This window comes from Pantherophis guttatus, chromosome 2 (assembly GCF_059756535.1).
Source record: "Pantherophis guttatus breed Tessera chromosome 2, ASM5975653v1, whole genome shotgun sequence".
NCBI classification, from domain to species: Eukaryota; Metazoa; Chordata; class Lepidosauria; order Squamata; family Colubridae; genus Pantherophis; species Pantherophis guttatus.
In genome coordinates, this window is record NC_142064.1 from 275,104,340 (window position 1) to 275,124,479 (window position 20,140).

Below are 20,140 nucleotides of genomic sequence, written 5' to 3' on the forward strand. Positions count from 1 at the left end.
AAGTGAAACGTCTTCAAAGAAAAAACAGAAAATCCAGTTGCCTCTTGAAAAGACACCTTTGGGACAACCATGACCTGGATGACTGAGAATGTCCATAGACACTGATTTATTAAATTTTCCCTTTCAAATATTGATATCTCATTCCACTTGGATCATGGAGAAGGCCAGATATTATGTTCCTCTGACTGGTAGATTCCCATGTTTCCACCAGTCTGTAAACTGGGGAAACTGTAATTAATTAGAGGTGAATGGATCTTGTTTTCCATGGTGTATACTTTCAAAGAAAGAAAACCCGAAGTATATATTCTAAGAAACATTTTATTATAAAAGTAAAACAAAACTAGATAACTACATCTTTACCGGACAAAGGAAAGATCAGGAAGTTAGAAAAGAAAGAATGTAGACATGCGCAGTAGTCCAATGTCTCACAAGACCAGTCTTATCTCTGTTACTACAGATAAATAAAGTTCTCTGGCCAGGCTACCGTAAGTTTTAGGATGGAAGCTCAGCTGGCAAACACTTAACGCAGTGACTGTTAAAATTGTTCTGTTGAAATTGTTCTTAAATTTGTTAAAAAATAACTCCCTATAAATTATTTATAGAGGACGTGGTGGCTCAGTGGCTAAGATGCTGAGCTTGTCGATCAAAAGGTTGGCAGTTTAGTGGTTCGAATCCCTAGTGCCAAGTAACTGGGTGAGCTCCTGTTACTTGTCCCAGCTTCTGCCAACCTAGCAGTTTGAAAGCACGTAAAAAATACAAGTAGAAAAATAGAGACCACCTTTGGTGGGAAGGTAACAACGTTCCATGCGCCTTTAGTGTTTACTCATGCCGGCCACATGACCACGGAGACGTCTTCGGACAGCGCTGGCTCTTTGGCTTTGAAATGGAGATGAGTACCGCTCCCTAGAATCAGGAACGACTAGCACATATGTGCGAGGGGAACCTTTACCTTTACCTATAAATTATTTGCATTAACAGAAATTGCTTTTTAATGTCAAGTTTAAAAATGCCTTTCAAAACATACTGGGTGATGTCAGAGTCTATGGTCTTCCTCAAAGTCTGGTCCTTTTCTCTGATTTCATTCACCTTCCATGGTGGAGATGGTTCCTTCTGGACAAGGAAGACACTTGTAGCAGCAGATGGGCTTCTCTTCCAGAACTACCTTCATGAATCCGGGATGACAACTTTCCACACACCTAGAGGTTGGCAGGGGCTGGGCAGTGAGAGGAAGCACATCCAGAAAATCAAAGTATTCTCAGAAAAAAAGATACTTGAAGACTTTATTTTTCATGGCCAATTGAATATCTCATAAAGAAAAAAACTTATATTCTTGAGAACCTGATTAGCTGCATGAAATATAAATACATTAAATGAAAAAAAAAAAAAACACCACTCCACTCATCCCAAAGCCTTGGTAGTACAGTGGTATAAGGCACCCTGTTATTAAGCTGGTTATTAAGACCAGCTGCCTGCAATTACTGCAGGTTCAAATCTCACCAAGGCTCAAGGTTGACTCAGCCTTCCATCCTTTCTAAGGTAGGTAAATTGAGGACCCAGTTGTGGGGGCAATAAGCTGACTTTGTATAAATATACAAAAGAATGAAGGCTATTGCTGAGCACATTGTAAACCACCCTGAGTCTCCAGAGAAGGGCGGCATATAAATCAAAAAAAAAATTTTTTTTTTTTTAAAAAAAAAGCACAATCCGGTTTTTGCCACATTCAGTGGCAAAAAGCATTTCTACCTGTGTGATACTCTTCTGGTCAATGGTAACTTTAAAATCCCGAGATGCCCTTTTTTCTAGAGTCCCTGATTTCACCCTCTTGACAGATTTGTTTGGAAAAACATCCCAATTCACAATGTTCAAGTCAGCTGTCAGATCTCCTGTCTCGTCCAGATATACCCCATCTATGGAATTATTGTGAAACTGAGAGCTTTGAAGGAAAGGATGAAGCTGGAAAGGAAAAGAGTTTAGAAAGGATATCAGAAAGTCTTTAAAAACATCTCTTGATCTATGCTGGGAGGGATCTCGAGAGCCTTGATAGTACAGAGGTCTACGCACCCTGTTATTAACACAGCTGCCTGCAATTTACTGCCGGTTCGAATCTCTCCAAGGCTCAAGGTTGACTCAGCCTTCCATCCTTTCTAAGGTAGGTGAAATGAGGACCCAGTTTGTGGGGGCAATAAGCTGACTTTGTATAAATATACAAAAGTATGAAGGCTATTGCTTAATGCATTGTAAGCCGCCCTGAGTCTCCGGAGAAGGGCGGCATATAAATCAAATTAAAAAAAACTCTCTCTCTCTCTTTCCGAAAACAGATTCTGTTTTCAGTTCCAAACTTGGTTAGGAGAGAGTATCAATAAAGATAGGAATAATAACAGCTGCTAACGTAATGTTTGAATAGGATAGGATAGGATAGGATAGGATAGGATAGGATAGGATAGAATAGAATAGAATAGAATAGAATAGAATAGAATAGAATAGAATAGAATAGAATAGAATAGAATAACAAAGTTGGAAGGGACCTTGGAGGTCTTCTAGTCCAACCACCTGCTTAGGCAGGAAACCCTACATCACTTCAGACAAATGGTTATCCAACATCTTCTTAAAAATTTCCAATGTTGGAGCATTCACAACTTCTGCAGGCAAGTTGTTCCACTGATGAATTGTTCTAATTGTCAGGAAATTTCTCCTTAGTTCTAAGTTGCTTCTTTCCTTGATTAGTTTCCACCCATTGCTTCTTGTTCTACCCTCAGGTGCTTTGGAGAATAGCTTGACTCCCTCTTCTTTGTGACAGCCCCTGAGATACTGGAACACTGCTATCATGCCTCCCCTCTTCCTTCTTTTCATTAAACTAGACATGCCCAGTTGCTGCAACCGTTCTTCATATGTTTTAGCCTCCAATCCCCTAATCATCTTTGTTGCTCTTCTCTGCACTCTTTCTAGAGTCTCAACATCTTTTTTACATTGTGGCAACCAAAACTGAATGCAATATTCCAAGTGTGGTGTTACCAAGGCATTATAAAGTGGTATTAACACTTCATGTGATCTTGATTCTATCCCTCTGTTTATGCAGCTCAGAACTGTGTTGGCTTTTTTTGGCAGCTGCTGCGCACTGCTGGCTCATCTAGACCAGAACAATGATAGTAAGGGACAGGAGTTTCAACATCTTGTCATAGCTCTGTTCCCATTTTTTTTAAAAATGATATCTTTTGGTAGGTGGGTGAATTTTAAAGGAAATATGTTTCTATTAAGGTAACAAAAGTTGTCAAATCTATAAAATTAGCATAGAATAACAGAGTTGGAAAGGACCTACCCCAACCCCATTCTCAAGTAGGAGATCCTATACCTTTTCAGACAAAAGGTTGTCTAATCTCTTCTTTAAAACCTCCAGTGTTTAATTTAATTTTTCTAAGTAAACTAGGCATTCACTTACAAAACTGATTCCCATTGGTAGGAGTAAAACATGTCATGGAAAAGAGATACCTGCCAAGCCTTCAGCCTTTCAGCTTCTAGCTTCGTGCCCCTGTTCCTTCCTGATCTCTTGGACGTGGAGATATAAGCTGAATGTAAGGCCCTTCCCACAGCCCAAATGCTGCTGTAAATGAGATAGCTGTCCATAGCCAAGATCCGATCCATCTCCTCTTCCCTCAGAGCCACCAGTTCTTCTCTCTGTCTGCACCGTCTCCAGACTTTCACTGAAAAGGCATCCTTAGTGGAGGAACATGTAAATGTGTTCTTCACAAAGTTATGCATGAATGTGTAAAAGAGGTGAATTGCATCATAGTTTGCCCATTTCCTTTTCTGCATCAGAAAGGAAAAAATGCCAGCAAGGTATTTAAAGGAAAAGCCCTTAAGCATCAACTCAAGGCTGAGGTCCCAGTGAGCTGTGGTGATCCAGACATTTCTCTCAATAGGTTTTTGGATGTGTTGAAGTATTGATTGTACAAAAATGATTCCTGTTTGGAAGGAACTCATGTCTGAAACATAAACAAAGACGTTGACTTCTGTCCACTGGAAAAAAGATTTAAATGTTGAAACTTTAGTGCCTACATTTAGCGGAAAGGTTTCATATATAACGGCACAAATGCCATTCCTTAACAACAAAGAAGGCATTGTCCTCATGAACCTGTCCCCCTGGTCAGTTTCTGGAGCAATGAGACCAACCAAAGTCCACTTGAAGTAGAGAAGAAGCTGGACCATCCCCGGGTACTGGAGTCCTTCGGCAGGGAGCATCGGGTAGAAGAAGGGAAACTGAGTTTTATCCCTCAGAATAAGGGAAGCCAAACTGTGACTGATCTGAAAGGAAGGGTATTTTAAATTTAACAAACAAAATAGCATGTCTGTCATTTCCACAACCAAAATCTGCTTTTCTTTTAAAGTAATTTGACCTCTGGTTCAAAGTTGCATGACTGAAAACTGCCTCCCCAAGAAAGACACACCTGAGGGACTTTGTAGGTGCCCAACATGTTTGAAATCTGGGTGGAGATGCCAGTCTCGGCCTCTTCCAGAACAGCCATTGTGTTTCTCTGCCTTCCACACCTGTAGTTGGGAACATTGGCCTCCCCGTCTGAAAGCAGATCCAGCAATGGATCTGAAGTCATTTCTACTTTGAAGAAATTTTCATAGATATGGTAACCTAGAGTGAGGTTAGGTAAGAGATGGCCATTCTGGTTGATGTCCTTGGTTGCAAAAAGGAAAGGCAGAAACTTCCAATAAAATTTGGATGTTCTTCTGCAGGTATTAACATATCAGCGAAAATTACATTTAACATTTATTCCATGATAATACTTTTAATCCATTCAATCATAAATTTTATTTCAAATGTTACTATTATTTGCAACATTCCAAAGTATTGCCATACAAAAAGAATATAAACAGCAAAAAAAGAAGATCGTATAGTATTTCAAAACCACTCTCCTATTTGGTTACACTAACACCACTTTAAACTCATGCCTTGGTCTTCAAGCATTTTCTCCATATTTGATGAACCGTTTCCTCTTTCTTAATGAGGGAAGGTGAGATACACAGGTAGGTAAAAGAAAATATTTATTATTAACTCTTCTATATGCTATATATTATAAATATTTTTGGAGTTGGATTAAAAGTTTAGAGTGACAGAAAATGGCTCCTGCAGGGATAACATTCAGAAGCTGTTGAAGTCCAAGTTATTCTGCTGTGCTTTGAGACAGCAAAGGTTGAACCTCTGTTAGAAGAATTTTTGTTGGGGTTTTGTTGTTGCTGCTGTTTCTGAGGTTATGATTCTTTTCCTCTTCTCAATACTATTTCTTCTAATTTGACTCTGGGAGAGTCAAACAACCTATGAATTCTGTGAATAAACAAATCAACCAACCAACCAACATACATACATACATAATGGATATATTTTCATTGAAAAAAGATTCTTAGGTCCTTCCATGAACTTCTGAATGAGAATCAATTGCAATCTCTGTGAATAGCTATCTGGGACTCTTTCATCCTAGCAGTAAATTTTGGTGTGGAAAAAGCAATGATGGTGTTATCTCATTTCTGATGCAGAGAGAAAATCTAGCATCCCTCTTGAGTGCTTGGACCAGTCATCCCACAGAATCAGCTCAGCTCAATCCTTTTCTTCCTCTCTGGCCACATTGTAGCTCTGCTCATGGTTGCAAAGGAAAGTGGATGGGGATAACCATTCTGATTGGGTTCTGATACTTGATAGTTTAAAATGAGCTTCATTGCCTGCGGTGTATAATAATGACCGCAAGATAAAATAAAACAAGTTAAGAAAAGGAACAGAACAAGGGGAGAGCAGCTTGTGTTTTAAGAATGTTGGAAGTGTAGACGTTCATTGGAGAAGGAGTGTCTGTAATGTAGTGCAGGAAGATTGACAAGGAGAATTTGTTGAAGGACTTCTATTGAACTTTAATGATTGAAAAATAGCCTTCACTGTAGAGACTATGCCACTAATTAAATCATCTCCTGACTTGAAATGATTGTCTGGGTCCACTTCACCCTGCTCTAGAGTCAGAAGGCATTCGGTTTGTGTAGGTTCCTGTTGGCCACAGGACTTTACATCTCAAAAGGAGCAGCTTCACCTGCAGTGTGAAAACTGAAGGCAGAATCAGAAAACTAACTTAGCAAAAGGAGCAGATCAAGGGGGAGCTCCTTGTGTTTTCAGAGGACTGGAACTGTAGACATGCATTGAAAATGCAGTGGCTCTAAAGCAACGCAGAACTTACGTAATGAACTTCATTGAAGGACTTCTATCAAACTTTAATGATTGAAAAATGGCATTCATTGTAGAGACTATGCCAGTAATGAAATAATCTCCTGGTTTGTAATGATTCTCTGGGTCCACTTCACTGTGTTCCAGAGTCAGGAGACATTTGGCTTTGCGTATCCCACAGGCTCCCCTTGGCCACAGAAGCAGAATATATAGAAGCAGCAGCAACATGGTCTATGTTCCCGACTGAGCCTTCTCTGTGGCACCTGGTTTCTAACAATGTATGAGATGAGGTGGTGGAAGAAACCAAAACCTCTTCCAGAAAAGTAGCTTCGGATCAGTCAGGGCCCATCCAAGGGACATGAACATAGAATCTGCCTGTCCTGAAACCAGACCCAGATTCTCTTTTGGTCTCTAGAGCCATTTATGCAGCACTATTTTTTCATGTAGACTCCACTCAACTTTGCCTTTGAGTCTGATGTTGATGTCAAGCCACCTTCTGACTTGTTTGTGTAAAATTTTCTGAACATTTGCAGAAACATCTCTAGGGTTTTAACATAAAGACAACAAAATCACTATAATTTGGATAACTGCATGGAAGAGAAGCATCTGAACCTTGAACAAGTCAAGAGGCAGGTGTCCAAAGGGAAAATTCAAAGTTGTGGCTCCAAACTTACCGCAAATATTTTTTCCCCTTTTTTCTCCCAACCATCTTTAAATCCCATAAATGAATAAAATTCTGACTCCTGTTTTCTTCTATTATCCCAAAGACTCCCAAAGCCAGACATGGATGGGTGAGTATTCTCCCATCAAAACTTTAGAAGAAAGATTCAAATGTGAAAATCACCTGGGATAAGAAACCAAGGTTTCTGGTTTTAAAATTCCTGGGTGTTTCTATTCTAGTAAGACCACACCTAGAGTACTGCATCCAGTTTTGGTCATCACACTATAAAAAAGATGTTGAGACTCTAGAAAAAGTACAGAGGAGAGCAACCAGGATGATTAAGGGACTGGAGACTAAAACATATGAAGAACGGTTACAGGAACTGGGCATGGCTAGTCTAGATAAGAGAAGGACCAGGGGAGACATGATAGCTGTCTTCCAATACTTGAGGGGCTGCCACAGAGAGGAGGAAGTCAAGCTGTTTTCCAAAGCACCTGAAGGCCAGACAAGGAATAATGGATGGAAACTGACCAAGGAAAGATTCAACCTAGAAATAAGGAGGAACTTTCTGACAGTGAGAACAACCAATGGAACAGAAGTTGCCTTCAGAAGTTGTGGAGCTTCATCACTTGAGACTTTCAAGAAAAGATTGGACTGCCATTTGTTAGAAATGGTGTAGGGTCTCCTGCTTGAACAGGCGGTTGGACTAGATGACCTAAAAGGTCCCTTCCAACTCTGGATGGATGGATGGATGGATGGATGGATGGATGGATGGACGATGGATGGATACTGTAGATAGATGGAATTATAGTTGTTTTTACTTCAACTGTTAATAAATGCTTCTTTGAAAATGTTCATGGTATCAGCTATTTTTTCAAAAATGTATTCTTGAAATTTAAAAGGGCAGAATGTTGAAGAAATATTTGTTTTGTTGTGTTTTGTGTTTTGTTTTCTCAGATATGGAAAAATGCACCAAACGTCCAGATGATGGGAGGCCGGAAAAATTCAGCTGGAGTTTTAAGAGGAGCTTTGGAAATTGTTACATTTGGATTCTGCAGAAGTTGCAGGTCATAAGATGTAAATGTGCCCAGTGAGTGACATCATGCAGCAGTAAGATATTACCGGTAATAAATAACTTGTTTCTGAAATCCTGTATTGCTGAGTTAAGATACCATGTGCATAGTCTTCCTTTCAGTTATGAATAACTAGTTTTACATTTCAGAAAGAGGGGAAATAAGGCAAAAAGAGGTAAATTTATTTATTTATTTATTGAATTTCTATACCGCCCTTCTCCTGAAGGACTCAGGGCAGTGAACAGAATAAGATTTCATATACATATAATGATTTTTTATATATATAAACAGTAAATAATAAATTGAGTCAACTTAGTGTATCTGCTAAGACCTTGGCATAGAATTTAGATGTTTATGCTAGCCCTGCTTGTTGAAACAGAAAGGTCTTCAGGGCACGTCAGAAAGTGCGAAGATCTGGGATTATTCGTATTCCAGGGGGTATTTTGTTCCAAAGAGTAGGTGCCCCCACAGAGAAGGCTCTCTCCATTGGAACTACTAGACGACATTGTTTTAATGATGGTACTATGAGTAGGCCTACTCTGTGAGAGTGTATTGGTTGGTGGGAGGTTATCGGTTGCAGCAGGTGGTTTCGTAAGTACTCAGGTCCTAAGCCATGGAGCACTTTAAAGGTAAGAACCAACACCTTGAAGTGCACTCGGAAGGCCACCGGAAGCCAGTGCAGCTCGCGTAGAAGAGGTGTTACATGTGAGCGCCATGTTGCTCCCATAATTACTCGCGCAGCCGCATTCTGGACCAGTTGGAGCTTCCGGGTGCACTTCAAGGGGAGCCTCATATAGAGAGCATTGCAGTAGTCAAGTCAGGAAATGACGAGGGCTTGAGTGACTGTGCGTAATGAGTCCCAGTCTAGAAAGGGACGCAATTGGCGAATCAGGCGAACCTGATAGAAAGCTCCTCTGGCCACGGCTGCTATATGATCTTCTAAAGACAGTCATGCATCCAGGAGGATGCCTAAATTGCGAGCTTTCTCTGCGGGGGTCAATGACTCATCCCTAATAGTTAGTGATGGGACTAACTGGCTGTACCGGGACACCGGCAGCCACAGCCACTCAGTCTTGGAAGGATTGAGTCGAAGCCTGTTTCTCCCCATCCAGACTTGCACACCTTCAGGGCATCGAGACATCACTTCAAGGGCATCATTGGGGTGGTTTGTGGTGGAGATGTACAGCTGAGTGTCATCAGCGTACAGATGACATTGCACCCCAAAACCACAGATGATCTCCCCCAACAGCTTCACATAAATGTTGAACAGGAGAGGCGAGAGGACCGACCCCTGTGGGACCCAGCAAGTAAGGGGCCTCGAGGTCGATCTCTGTCCACCTGTCAACACTGACTGCGACCTGTCAGAGAGGTAGGACGAGAACCACTGTAATACGGTGCCTCCCACTCCCAGCCCCTCCAACTGGTGCAGCATGATACCATGATCGATGGTATCAAAAGCCGCTGAGAGATCTGATAGGACCAGGATAGAGGAACATCCCTTATCCCAAGCCCTCCAGAGATCATCAACCAACGCGACCAATGCTGTTTCTGTGCTGTATCCAGGCCTGAAGCCGGACTGGAACAAGTCTAGATAGACAGCTTCATCCAGATACTGTGGGAGCTGTCGTGCCACCACACTTTCGACAACCTTTGCTAAAAAGCGAAGGTTGGAGACTGGACGGTAGTTTGCTAAAACAGCCGATCCAGAGAGGGCTTCTTAAGGAGGGGTCTCACCACTGCCTCTTTCAAGGCGGGAGGTAAGAATCCCTCACTCAGAGAAGCGTTAATAATTCTCTGGAGCCAGCTACATGTAACCTCCCGGGTAGCCAGCACTAGCCAGGAAGGGCACGGGTCCAATAAACATGTGGTCGCATTCAGCTTCCCCAGTAACCTGTCCATGTCCTCAGGAGTCACAGTATCAAACTCATCCCAGATAATGTCCTCAAGATCTGCCCTCATCATTTCATCCGAATTAACCCAGTTAGAGTCCAAGCCTTCCCGAATCTGAGCAATTTTATCGTGCAGATATTGTGCAAAATCCTCAGCTCGTCCTTGCAGAGGGTCTTCCCGGGCTCTCAGCTGGAGTAGAGAGTGGGTAACTCTAAACAAGGCGGCTGGGCGATTATCTGCCGATGCAATAAGAGTGGAAAAATAGTTGCATTTTGCCGCTTTTATCGCCACTAAGTAGGTCTTAATATAAGATCTCACTAGTGTTCGGTCGGATTCGGAACGGCTGGTCCTCCAACTGCTCTCTAGGCATCTTTTCCGGCATTTCATCCCCCTCAGCTCATCAGAGAACCAAGGAGCTGGGTAGGTTCAACGCCAGGTCAGAGGCCGCAAAGGCACAACCCAGTTTAAAGCATCAGCGGCCATCCTATCCCAGGACGCCACTAGGTCTTCAGCCGAGTCATGAGCCAAGGTCTCAGGAAATGGCCCAAGCTCCATCCGGAACCTATCAGGATCCATCAGGTGCCTGGGGCAGAACCATTTAATTGATTCCACCTCCCTGTGGTGGGGTGTAGTGGTCAGAAGGTCAAGTGATCTATCAAAGCATATTAATAAATAATAGCATAATAAATCTCAAGTTACTTCTTGCCATTCTGTTATCTGTCAAAGAAAAATGGTGTTAGATATAAGAAATATTTGCATCTTCAGATTCAGGGGTTGCTATGGGGACATTATGATGAAACTTACCACAAGTTTCTAGGAGCTGCAAGGCCACATTCCTTGTGTCTCCATTTGCCTACTAAACAGTCCCATTCATCTGGAAGCTGATTTTACCCACACTATTGTGACTAAAAATGTATTGTTATTGGTTTCCTTAGGACTGTAGAGGAGTAGGAATAGGAATAGCTTTAAGAATAGGAGGAATAAGTCCTCTCCATGTGCATCTTGCTCCATGCCTTCCCTTCCTTACTTGTCAATTTTAAACCAATGTTAGCAGTACTACTTATTGTTTTAATCTTTTTTCTTTTTTTCTTGATTGTAAGCTGTCTAAACTCATTTCTAGCCAAGATGGGAAGCATTTAGGTTTAATAAATGAATAAACAAACAAACGTTAAATGAGCTGAAGTGGTGCAGTGGTTAGAGTGCAGTACTGCAGGCTACTTCAGCTAACTGCTAGCTGCAGTTCGGCAGTTAAAATCTTACCGGCTCAAGGTTGACTCAGTCTTCCATCTTTCCGAGGTGGGTAAAATGAGGACCCAGATTATTGGGGCATTATGGTGGCTCTGTAAACCGCTTAGAGAGGGCTGTAAAAGCACTGAGAAGCGGTATATAAGTCTAAGTGCTATAGCTATCAAACCCATTAATCAAGCTTACTAAATGACATTTTTGAAAAAAAAATAGATTTGTAAAAGTCATATTTAAATTTTTATTTTGACATCAAATATTCTTTGGTATTCAGATCTGGTCTAAAAATGATAATGTAGCATTTGGGGCTGAAGATGCAGACCAGCAGACCAGCACTGGAGGCTAAAATGGAGAAGACCTGAACAGCCACCGTGTATTTCCCCTTGGTGCTCAGGTAGGCTGGCACAAAGGACACCCAGACACTGCAGAAGACCAGCATGCTGAAGGAGATCAGCTTGGCCTCGTTGAAGGCCCCTGGGAGATTCCTGGCCAGAAAAGCCACCGTGAAACAGACAGCAGACAGGAAGCCCATGTACCCAAGGGCAACATAAAACATGGAGACAGAACCTTGATTGCATTGTAGGATGATCTCTCTAGGTTGGGAGTGCACGTCAGAGTCAGGAAATGGGGGGGAAGCTCCCAACCAGATGCTGCAGATGATAACTTGGAGACCAGAACAAGAAAGGACAATGGAATTGGCCAAGCTCTTCCCCAGCCATCTCTGCACTTTATTCCCTGGTTTTGTGGCCAAGAAGGCTAACACCACCGTGATCGTTTTGGCCAAGATTGAAGAAATGGCAATTGAGAAGATAATGCTGAAAGCTGTTTGTCGGAGGAGGCAGGTTATTCTCCTTGGCTGGCCAATGAATAGGAAGGAAGTCAAGATGGAAAGCAAGAGGGAGACCAGAAGGATATAGGAGAGGTCCCGGTTGTTGGCTTTGACAATTGGTGTTTCCAGGAATTTAATGAAGATCCACAAGCCAAAGCCTGTGATTAAAGAGAGGAACAAGGCAATGGCAGTCAAAATAATCCCCAGATTTTCCTTATAAGAAAGATAGCTTTTCATTTTGGGAATACATTGAACTCGACTGATATTTGGATGTTGATCTTCTGGACATTGGATACATTTGTCTGCATCTGAAAAAGAGCAAGAGTAGGATCCCCCTTTAACATGTCCTTTAATAAAATGCATCCAGTTCTATTCTGATTGAAACTGTCAATTTAGTTCATCAGATTTCCCAGTTTTGTGAGTTGTCTGGATAGTGATCATAGCAAGAAGTGGGTTGTGTGACTCTTGGGTTGTGAGGAAATTTGAAACTCTAAACTGTGGCTGTAGTTCAGGGTTCAGGGTTGGGTTCTATTTTTTTTTACTACCGGTTCTGTGAGCGTGGCTTATTTTGTGAGCGTGGCTTGATGGTCATGTGAATTCTTTAGGATTTAGCCGAGGTACTGGTCTACCAGGCTTTTAACTGCTTGCAGAGCTGTACCAGTCTACCCATTTGTTCTTGGAGCGTTCTGGTCTACTCAATTGTTTTTGGAGGCACCGGTCTACTCATTTGTTTTTTGAGGCACCAGTCTACCCATTTGTTTTTCGAGCGCACTGGTCTACCACCACACTGTCTTTTAACACTGATCAGCTGTAGGGCGGCCCTTTGAAGCCCCGTGGCAAGAGTTTAAACAGTTTTTTTTCCTTCTAGCCAATCAGGTGGGACTCGGGAGGCAGCGAATAGATTGGGGGCAAGGCCAAATAAAAGGTAAGAATAATGCGGGGGCAGAGAGGGTGGGTGGTGGTGGAGGGGGTGGGTGGTGGTGGAGGGGGTGGGAGGGCCCAGCTCCCGAAGAAAGAGAACCGGTTTGGTGACATCATATCGTCACCACTACTGGCTTGGTTAAACCGGGCCAAACCGGGAGGAACCCACCACTGCTGTGGTTCCTACCAAACATGGATACTTGGAACAATCTGATCAATCCCCTTCCAAAGACCCAATCAAGATTCAATCAATATATACTGGGATATGAAAAAAAATCTCACTATTCAGAGCAATGAGGTAAACGGTAATATGAAACATGGAAGATGTGATGTAAAAAATGAAGAACAAGAGATGTCACCTGTCTCATAGTACTCAACTCTCACTTATCCTGTACCTTTATCCATAATTGGTAACCCAGTTTACTTGACCAGCATACCAGCATACCTCCAAGATAATTTCTTATTATTCGGTATGAAATAAATGAAATAAATGCATATTTTGATCAAAATTCAAAGGGATGGGGCCCACTCTGGCCAAGTCTTCAAAAATGCATGCTCATGGAAAATGTCAGGGTCATTCTCCTCCCAAAAAGACATTCTCCTGCCATCACCCACCTTCCACGGTGGAGATGGTTCCTTCTGCACATGGACGACAATTGTAACAGCAGATGGGCTTCCCTTCCTGAGCCACCTTCATGAATCCTGGAGGGCAGCTTTCCACACACCTGGAAGGGGGCAGGGGCTGGGCAGAGAGAGAAAGAAATAACATCCAAAGCATGATTTATTCTATTTCCTAAACAGGTAAAAAGAAAAGTTGGGGATCTCCAATTGAAGGCTTAGCTTTGCTAAATTCAAAGCCTTAAAAAAAAAAAAGTTGGAGCACATCATACTGATTTGATTGCTTATTGCCTGTTTATCTTCTAACATTTCTCACACACAATTTTTACAGAATACAGAATAACAGAGTTGGAAGGGACTTTGGAGGTCTTCTAGTCCAGTCCAGTCCTGCTCAGGCAGAAGACTTTATACCATTCTGGACAAATGGCTGTCCAATTTCTTCTTTAAAACATCCTGTTGTGGAGAACCCACAACTTCTGGAGGCAAGCTGTTCCACTAATTAAGTGTTCTTACCGATGGGAAATTTCTCCTTAATTCTAGCTTGGATCTCTCTTTGATAAGTTTCCATCTGTTACTTCTCGTCTTGCCCTCTGTTTTGAAGATAAGGTTGACACCATCTTCTCTGTGACAGCCCTTCAAATATTGGGAGACTCCTATCATGTCACACACCCCTAGTCCTTTTTGTTAGACTAGACATTCCCAGTTTCCAAAACTATTGATCATACAGTCATACAGTCCCCTAATCTTCTTTGTTCCTCTTCTCTGCATTCCTTCTAGAATTTCATATTTTGTTTAGTGTACATTTTCAGTGTACATACTGTAAGTAAAATTGGATGGATGTTCTGCTTTGGTGAAATGATTCATGTTGCCCCAAAATCTAAACCTTGCTGCCTCACAGCAAGATTTAACTGTTAGACAGTTAACTGGAATAGTTAAGGATATTTTTCTGAGACACCTGAACATGTAACCAATGAATATGTTTCCTCTCGGAGAACTCAGATGAAATCCTTGTCTCAACCCTGCAATCCTCTTGGTAAAACTTTCAGGAAGGATAGATTAAATTCTGTAGTGGTTTAGGGTTTTCTGCCTAAGCAGGGGGCTAGATTAGAAGACCTCCAATGTCCCTTCAAACTCTGGTATTCTGTTCTCTTTTGTCTTTTCCCCACCTTGTTCAGCATTTCCATCTTTGCAGTAGCATTCAGGTTCATCATCAACGTGAAATCCAAGGATCCCTGTCTTTCTAGACTCCCAATGGTCACTCTGCTGACAGACATATTGGAGAATATTATCCAGTTCACAATGTCCAGGTCTGCTATCAGCAATCCATTCTCATTCAAATATACCCCATCAATACAATTATTATAAAACTGAGAGGTTCGAAGGAAAGGATGAAGCTGGAATGGAAGAGAAAATGGGCAGTGTTACATTAGACACAGAAAGCTCTCTGGCAAGACTCCTTCATTTCAGCTGGAACAAGGATCTGTACACTGAGGAATGAAACATGAAAAGGATGGTGAACAGAGGCACTTTACCTCTTCCCTTTAATAATTGTCACGGCAGACTTGGAAAACCAACTGTTGAGCTGATGATGTCCAAAATTAAAAACTCTGAAGGAGATGGATATGCACAAGCACACTGAAGGAATTTTGCCAAGGAAGCCAAAATTAAATCAAATCTCCCACACAGAAACGATCTTGTTAACATTGGGGAATGTTAACAGGATCCCCTGTACATTGGGAAAACAAAACAACCACTTCATAAATGCATGGCACAACATAGGAGAACAAACCCAACAGGACAAGATTCAACAATCCATCTGTATTTAAAAGACAAAGGCCAGTCTTTTGAAGAAAGCAAAATCCACATTTTGAACAGAGAGGACGCTGGTTTGAAAAAGGGGTCAAAAAGGCCATCTATGTCAAAATTGAACATCCCTCTCTCAACAGAGGGGGAGGGATATGACACCATCTATCTGCAGTCTACAACACAGTCCTTTCAGCTGTTCCAAGAAGGCTCCATACCCATTTGCACTACTCAAGACCCTGAGGACACAGGTAAACCTCCAAGTGGCCTCAACGATTCTCTAAAATAATGTAAAAGACTAACTGTATGCAAAGAATATAAATCCTTCCATTGTCACCATCCAGTCAGAGCTGAAGAAGCTTCTTGGATGAGAAGTGGAACATCTTCAAAGAAAAACAAGAAAGTTCAGTTGCCTCTTGAAAAAGCATCTTTGGGACTAGTGTTAGTCGGCTTAATATGCACAGCACACTTTTTTAGACTCTGGGGGGCACAGTAATGCTCCTGTGAATTGAATTTAGAATTGAATTTAATTTTTATTTTCAAAATAAATTATTACTAGCCATCAGAATCACTACACGCTTCTTACAATTATAAAAATTGATTCTCAACTGCAATGGAGAGATATGTGATAGAAAAGAAATACCTGCCATGCTTTCAGCATTTGATTTTTCATGTTTTGACGCCCTTTATATGTTGTCCTCCTGGATCTGGATAAATAAGCGGCATTTATGGCTCGTGCCACAGCCCAGATTGTGTTGTAAATGAAATAGCTGTTCAGAGCCAGAACAGGATCTGTCTCCACTTTTCTCAGTACGTCCAGTTCTTCTCTCTCTTTGCATCGTCTCCAGATTTTTACCGAAAAAGCATCCTTGGTGTAAGAACACAGGAAGGAGTTCTTTGCAAAAATTTCCATGGTGGAATCCGACTGCAGATATCCATCATTCTTTATCATTTGATTTTTCTTCATAAGAAAGGAAAAGATGCTATGGATGTATTGAGTGGGAAAGTAATCACCTGCCCAGTAAATACCGGTTGTGAAGTCCCAACGGGTTGTGGTGATCAGGATTTTTCCTCTAAGAGGTTCAGCAAGGCTATCAAATATATGATGCATAATTAAAAACCCTATATTGAATGTATTCATGTCTGCGCCATAAATAAAGACCTTCACTTTCTTCCAATTTTTGTATAGATTCAAGTCTATGAATAGTTTTTGAAGATCTGGGGGGAAGGATTGTGATAAAACTGGGCAAATGCCATTCTTTATCAGCATGGAAGACAATGTCCTCATGAACCTTTGTCCATTCTCAGTGTCTGGAGCAAGGAGACCCACCAAGGTCCACCTGAAATAGAGGACCAACTTCACCATCCCTGGATACTGGACTCCTTCAGCAGGGAGCATTGGGTAGAAGAAAGGAAGCTGAGCTTTATCACTCAGAATCTGGGAAATAAAACTATGACTGATCTGAAAAGGAAAGAAAGGAAACTCTATAAACCAATAAAACCAAACATCTAGCCCTAATAAAGGAACTGTCCACTTTTGTAGGAAGTCTCTGGCCATTTTACGTTTATATTGCTTCTCTTCTCACTTCAGTGTAGCATTTTGTTCTTGTCAATGGCCAGTAGACATGCAAAATCTGCAGTAAGAGTGCCATGCAGGGGATTCTTGTCTATTCAAATTCTTGTCTCCCATTCGATGGAACCTTCATCCTTACTTTACACAATTCCTATACTAGAACTTTGCTCTTCATTGATAACAGAAGATGTAAAAGAGCCTGAAAGTTGCATGACTAAAAATTCATCTTCTCAGCAAAGACACACCTGAGGGATTTTGTGGGTGCCTAATATGGTTGACATCTGGATGGAGATGTCAGTATCAGCCTCTTCAAGAACAGCAACTGTGTTTCTTTGCCTTCCACAGCTGTAGTTGGGAACATTGACCTCCCCCTCCGAAAGCAGGTCCAGCAAAGCCTCTGAGGTCATTTGTGCACTGAAATAATTGTCATAGATGTTGTAACCCAGGGTGACATTGAACGAAATGTTGGGATTCTGGTTGATTTCTTGGATGGTGATAAGGAAGGACAGCAATTTCCAGTGCTCTGTTGGTGCTCTCCTGAAAGTGATGAATATATTGAAATGTAATCAGTGGAAATAACATTTAATAAACCTTTTTGAACAATAATATTTTAATCCACCCAAGACTAAGACGTTTGAGAGCATTTCATTATATATTTGAATGGATTATTTCCAATAACTGTCTCTACTATTTGAATGGAACAATGGGAGTCTTGCAATATATTTTATTTTAAGATGATGAATGCATTTTATGTTTGAAGTAATCTAGTGATTATTAACTTTGGCTTATTTTTCTTTGATATTTCATAAGAAATTTATGTAGAATAAAAGTTGAACTCTAAGAAGAAAAGAAAAGGAAGGAATCAAAAAATATCTTGTTGCATTTATCATATACAAAATCCATCTTTTCTAATTCATTGTTCAGAGATCCCAACTGAGTTTCACACATGTATGGAAAGTCAGTTGTGACCTGGGATTCTTTCTTTTACTTAGTGAATTCTGGTTCAGAATAAAAATTGTGGAGAAAAAAAATTATATTACTGCAGAGAAAAATTACTGCATTTTTGTACCCACGTTGACCCCTTGATGAAGCAAGGAAGCAGTAGATGAGAACAGCCATCATCTCTTCTCCATCCACAGTCCAGCTGTGTTTCAAAGTAAAAAAAAAAAGATCTAATGATTTACTTGAGAATTTCAACTCAGGCATTTCAAATCTGTCTGGAACCCGCACTGCATATTGGACATTAATACAATCAAATGAGTCCAGAGATATTTCATGAGAAGTGTCTTCCACTCCTCTGCTCGCAACAGAATACCTTATGCCAATAATTGGGTTTAGACAACTTAGAACTTCACCGTCTTCGGTCTGACCTAAGCTTAGTACATAAAATCATCTGCTACAATGTCCTACCTGTCAATGACTACTTCAGCTTCAACCAAAACAATACAAGAGCACACAATAGATACAAACTCATGGTAAACCAATCCAAACTCAATTGCAGAAAATACGATTTCAGAAACAGAGTTGTCAATGCCTGGAATGCACTACCTGACTCTGTGGTTTCTTCCCCAAACCCCCAATATTTTAACCTTAGACTGTCTACTGTAGACCTCACCTCGTTGCTAAGAGGTCTTTAAGGGAGATGCATAAGCACACCAGTGTCCCTACCATCCCTGTCCTAATCTTTCCTTTATTTGTATCCATTTCATGTATTTGTAATCATGTTTCCACTTGTATCTGTTATCAAATACATGCTGGATAAAATACATAAATAAATACAAAAAAATATGAATAAATAAATATCAGAGTGAAAATTGATTCCCCAAGGACAAAATGAGACAGAAAGAGAGAAAAGTTCATAGATCAACGGGATCATTCATTGTAAGAGAGGAGGCTGAAACTTGAGAAATCAGAGAGGAACAGAGTGGCTCTCATGCAATGTGTGAAATTTGACTTACGGAAATAATTCCATTAAAGGAGATTTATTGAAGAGATGGTATTCAAAGTCAGCCTTTGTTGCAGAGACTATACCACAAATGAGCAATTCTCCTGGCTTGTAATGGTTTCCTGCGTCCACCTCATTCTTCCTCAGAGTCTGGAGACATTTGGGTTTGAGACCCACCAAGACTGCCTGGGGCAGCAGAAGCAGCAACATGACTTGTGTTACTGATGGTGTCTCCAGCTTTGCATCTGTTTTGAAGAAATAATGGCATGAAGAGGTGGGGGAAACCAAAACCTTCTTCCAAGAGAGAACTTCGGGGGTTTCTTAATCCAGAGTCAAGCCAAGGCTTCACATCTGAAGGGCAGGAGAACAAATGCAGAACCTGCCTCTCCTTAAAGCCTCCCCGCGTGTTCTCTTTCTCCAGAGCCATTTCTGCCCCCAAGGTGTCCCAATGCAAAGATGTTCACCAACAAGGCTTTGATGTGATATCAAGCTGAAAATATGTTATGGCTGAATTTGTGTGAGACATCCACAAGTTTTCCGAAATGTCTTTAGGGATTTAGCATCAAAACAACACCTAAAACACTATGATTTGGATAATGGCACTAAGGAGAACCATCAACTCTCTAAACTCTGAGTGAGTCAACAGGCAGGTGCCCAAGGAGAGGAGATGTCTACAGAGGTCCACAACAGACAGTCAGAATGCCAAAAAGAACATGGAGCTTTTGGCCATCCATTTTGTATGTGAGTTGGGGGCTTGAGGCAGTTCTGCATGTGCTTCTACAATTTATTTATTTATTTATTTATTTATTTATTTATTTATTTATTTATTTATTTATTTATTTTATTTTATTTTTGTCAAGCATGTATGAGAAAATAAGTATAAATATAAACATAACATTTAAACATATAAGTATAAACAGGTATAAGTATAAACATAAGAAATGAGTATGAATAAATGGAAACAGTAGGACAGGGATGGTAGGCATTCTGGTGCGCTTATCCACGCCCCTTACAACCTTTTAGGAATGGGGTGAGGTCAACAGCAGAAAGTCTAAGGTTAAGGCTATGGGTGTTTGAGGATGTAACAACAGAGTCAGGTAATGCATTCCAGGCATTGACCACTCTGTTGCTCAAGTTGTATTTTCTGCAATCCAGTTTGGAGCGGTTTACTATAGGTTTGTATCTATTGTTTGCCTGCATATTATTGCAGTTGGAACTGAAGTAGTTATTGACAGGGGCAGGGTGGGGCAGGGTGGAGCCTGTCAGCAATTTAACTATACCAGTTCGCCCGAACTAGCCTGAACTGGCTGAATCCCACCACTGACTTATTCATAGCTGAAAGGAAGACTATGCACTTGATATCTTAACTCAGCAATA

The 20,140-nt window shown here is 41.1% G+C and overlaps 1 protein-coding gene across 1 annotated transcript; it reads right to left on the minus strand.

Annotated features, from left to right (window-relative positions):
- Positions 1 to 11,315: 11,315 nt before the first annotated feature.
- LOC148115947 (vomeronasal type-2 receptor 26-like) lies at positions 11,316 to 12,229 on the minus strand. The gene has a single exon (XM_087885318.1). It carries the CDS (start codon positions 12,138 to 12,140, stop codon positions 11,316 to 11,318), a length of 825 nt encoding a protein of 274 aa, XP_087741444.1. The 5' UTR covers positions 12,141 to 12,229.
- Positions 12,230 to 20,140: the final 7,911 nt, after the last annotated feature.

Coding starts and splice junctions, on each gene's coding strand:
- LOC148115947 (XM_087885318.1), bottom strand. CDS start 12,140: ATGAAAAGCTATCTTTCTTATAAGGAAAATCTGGGGATTATTTTGACT.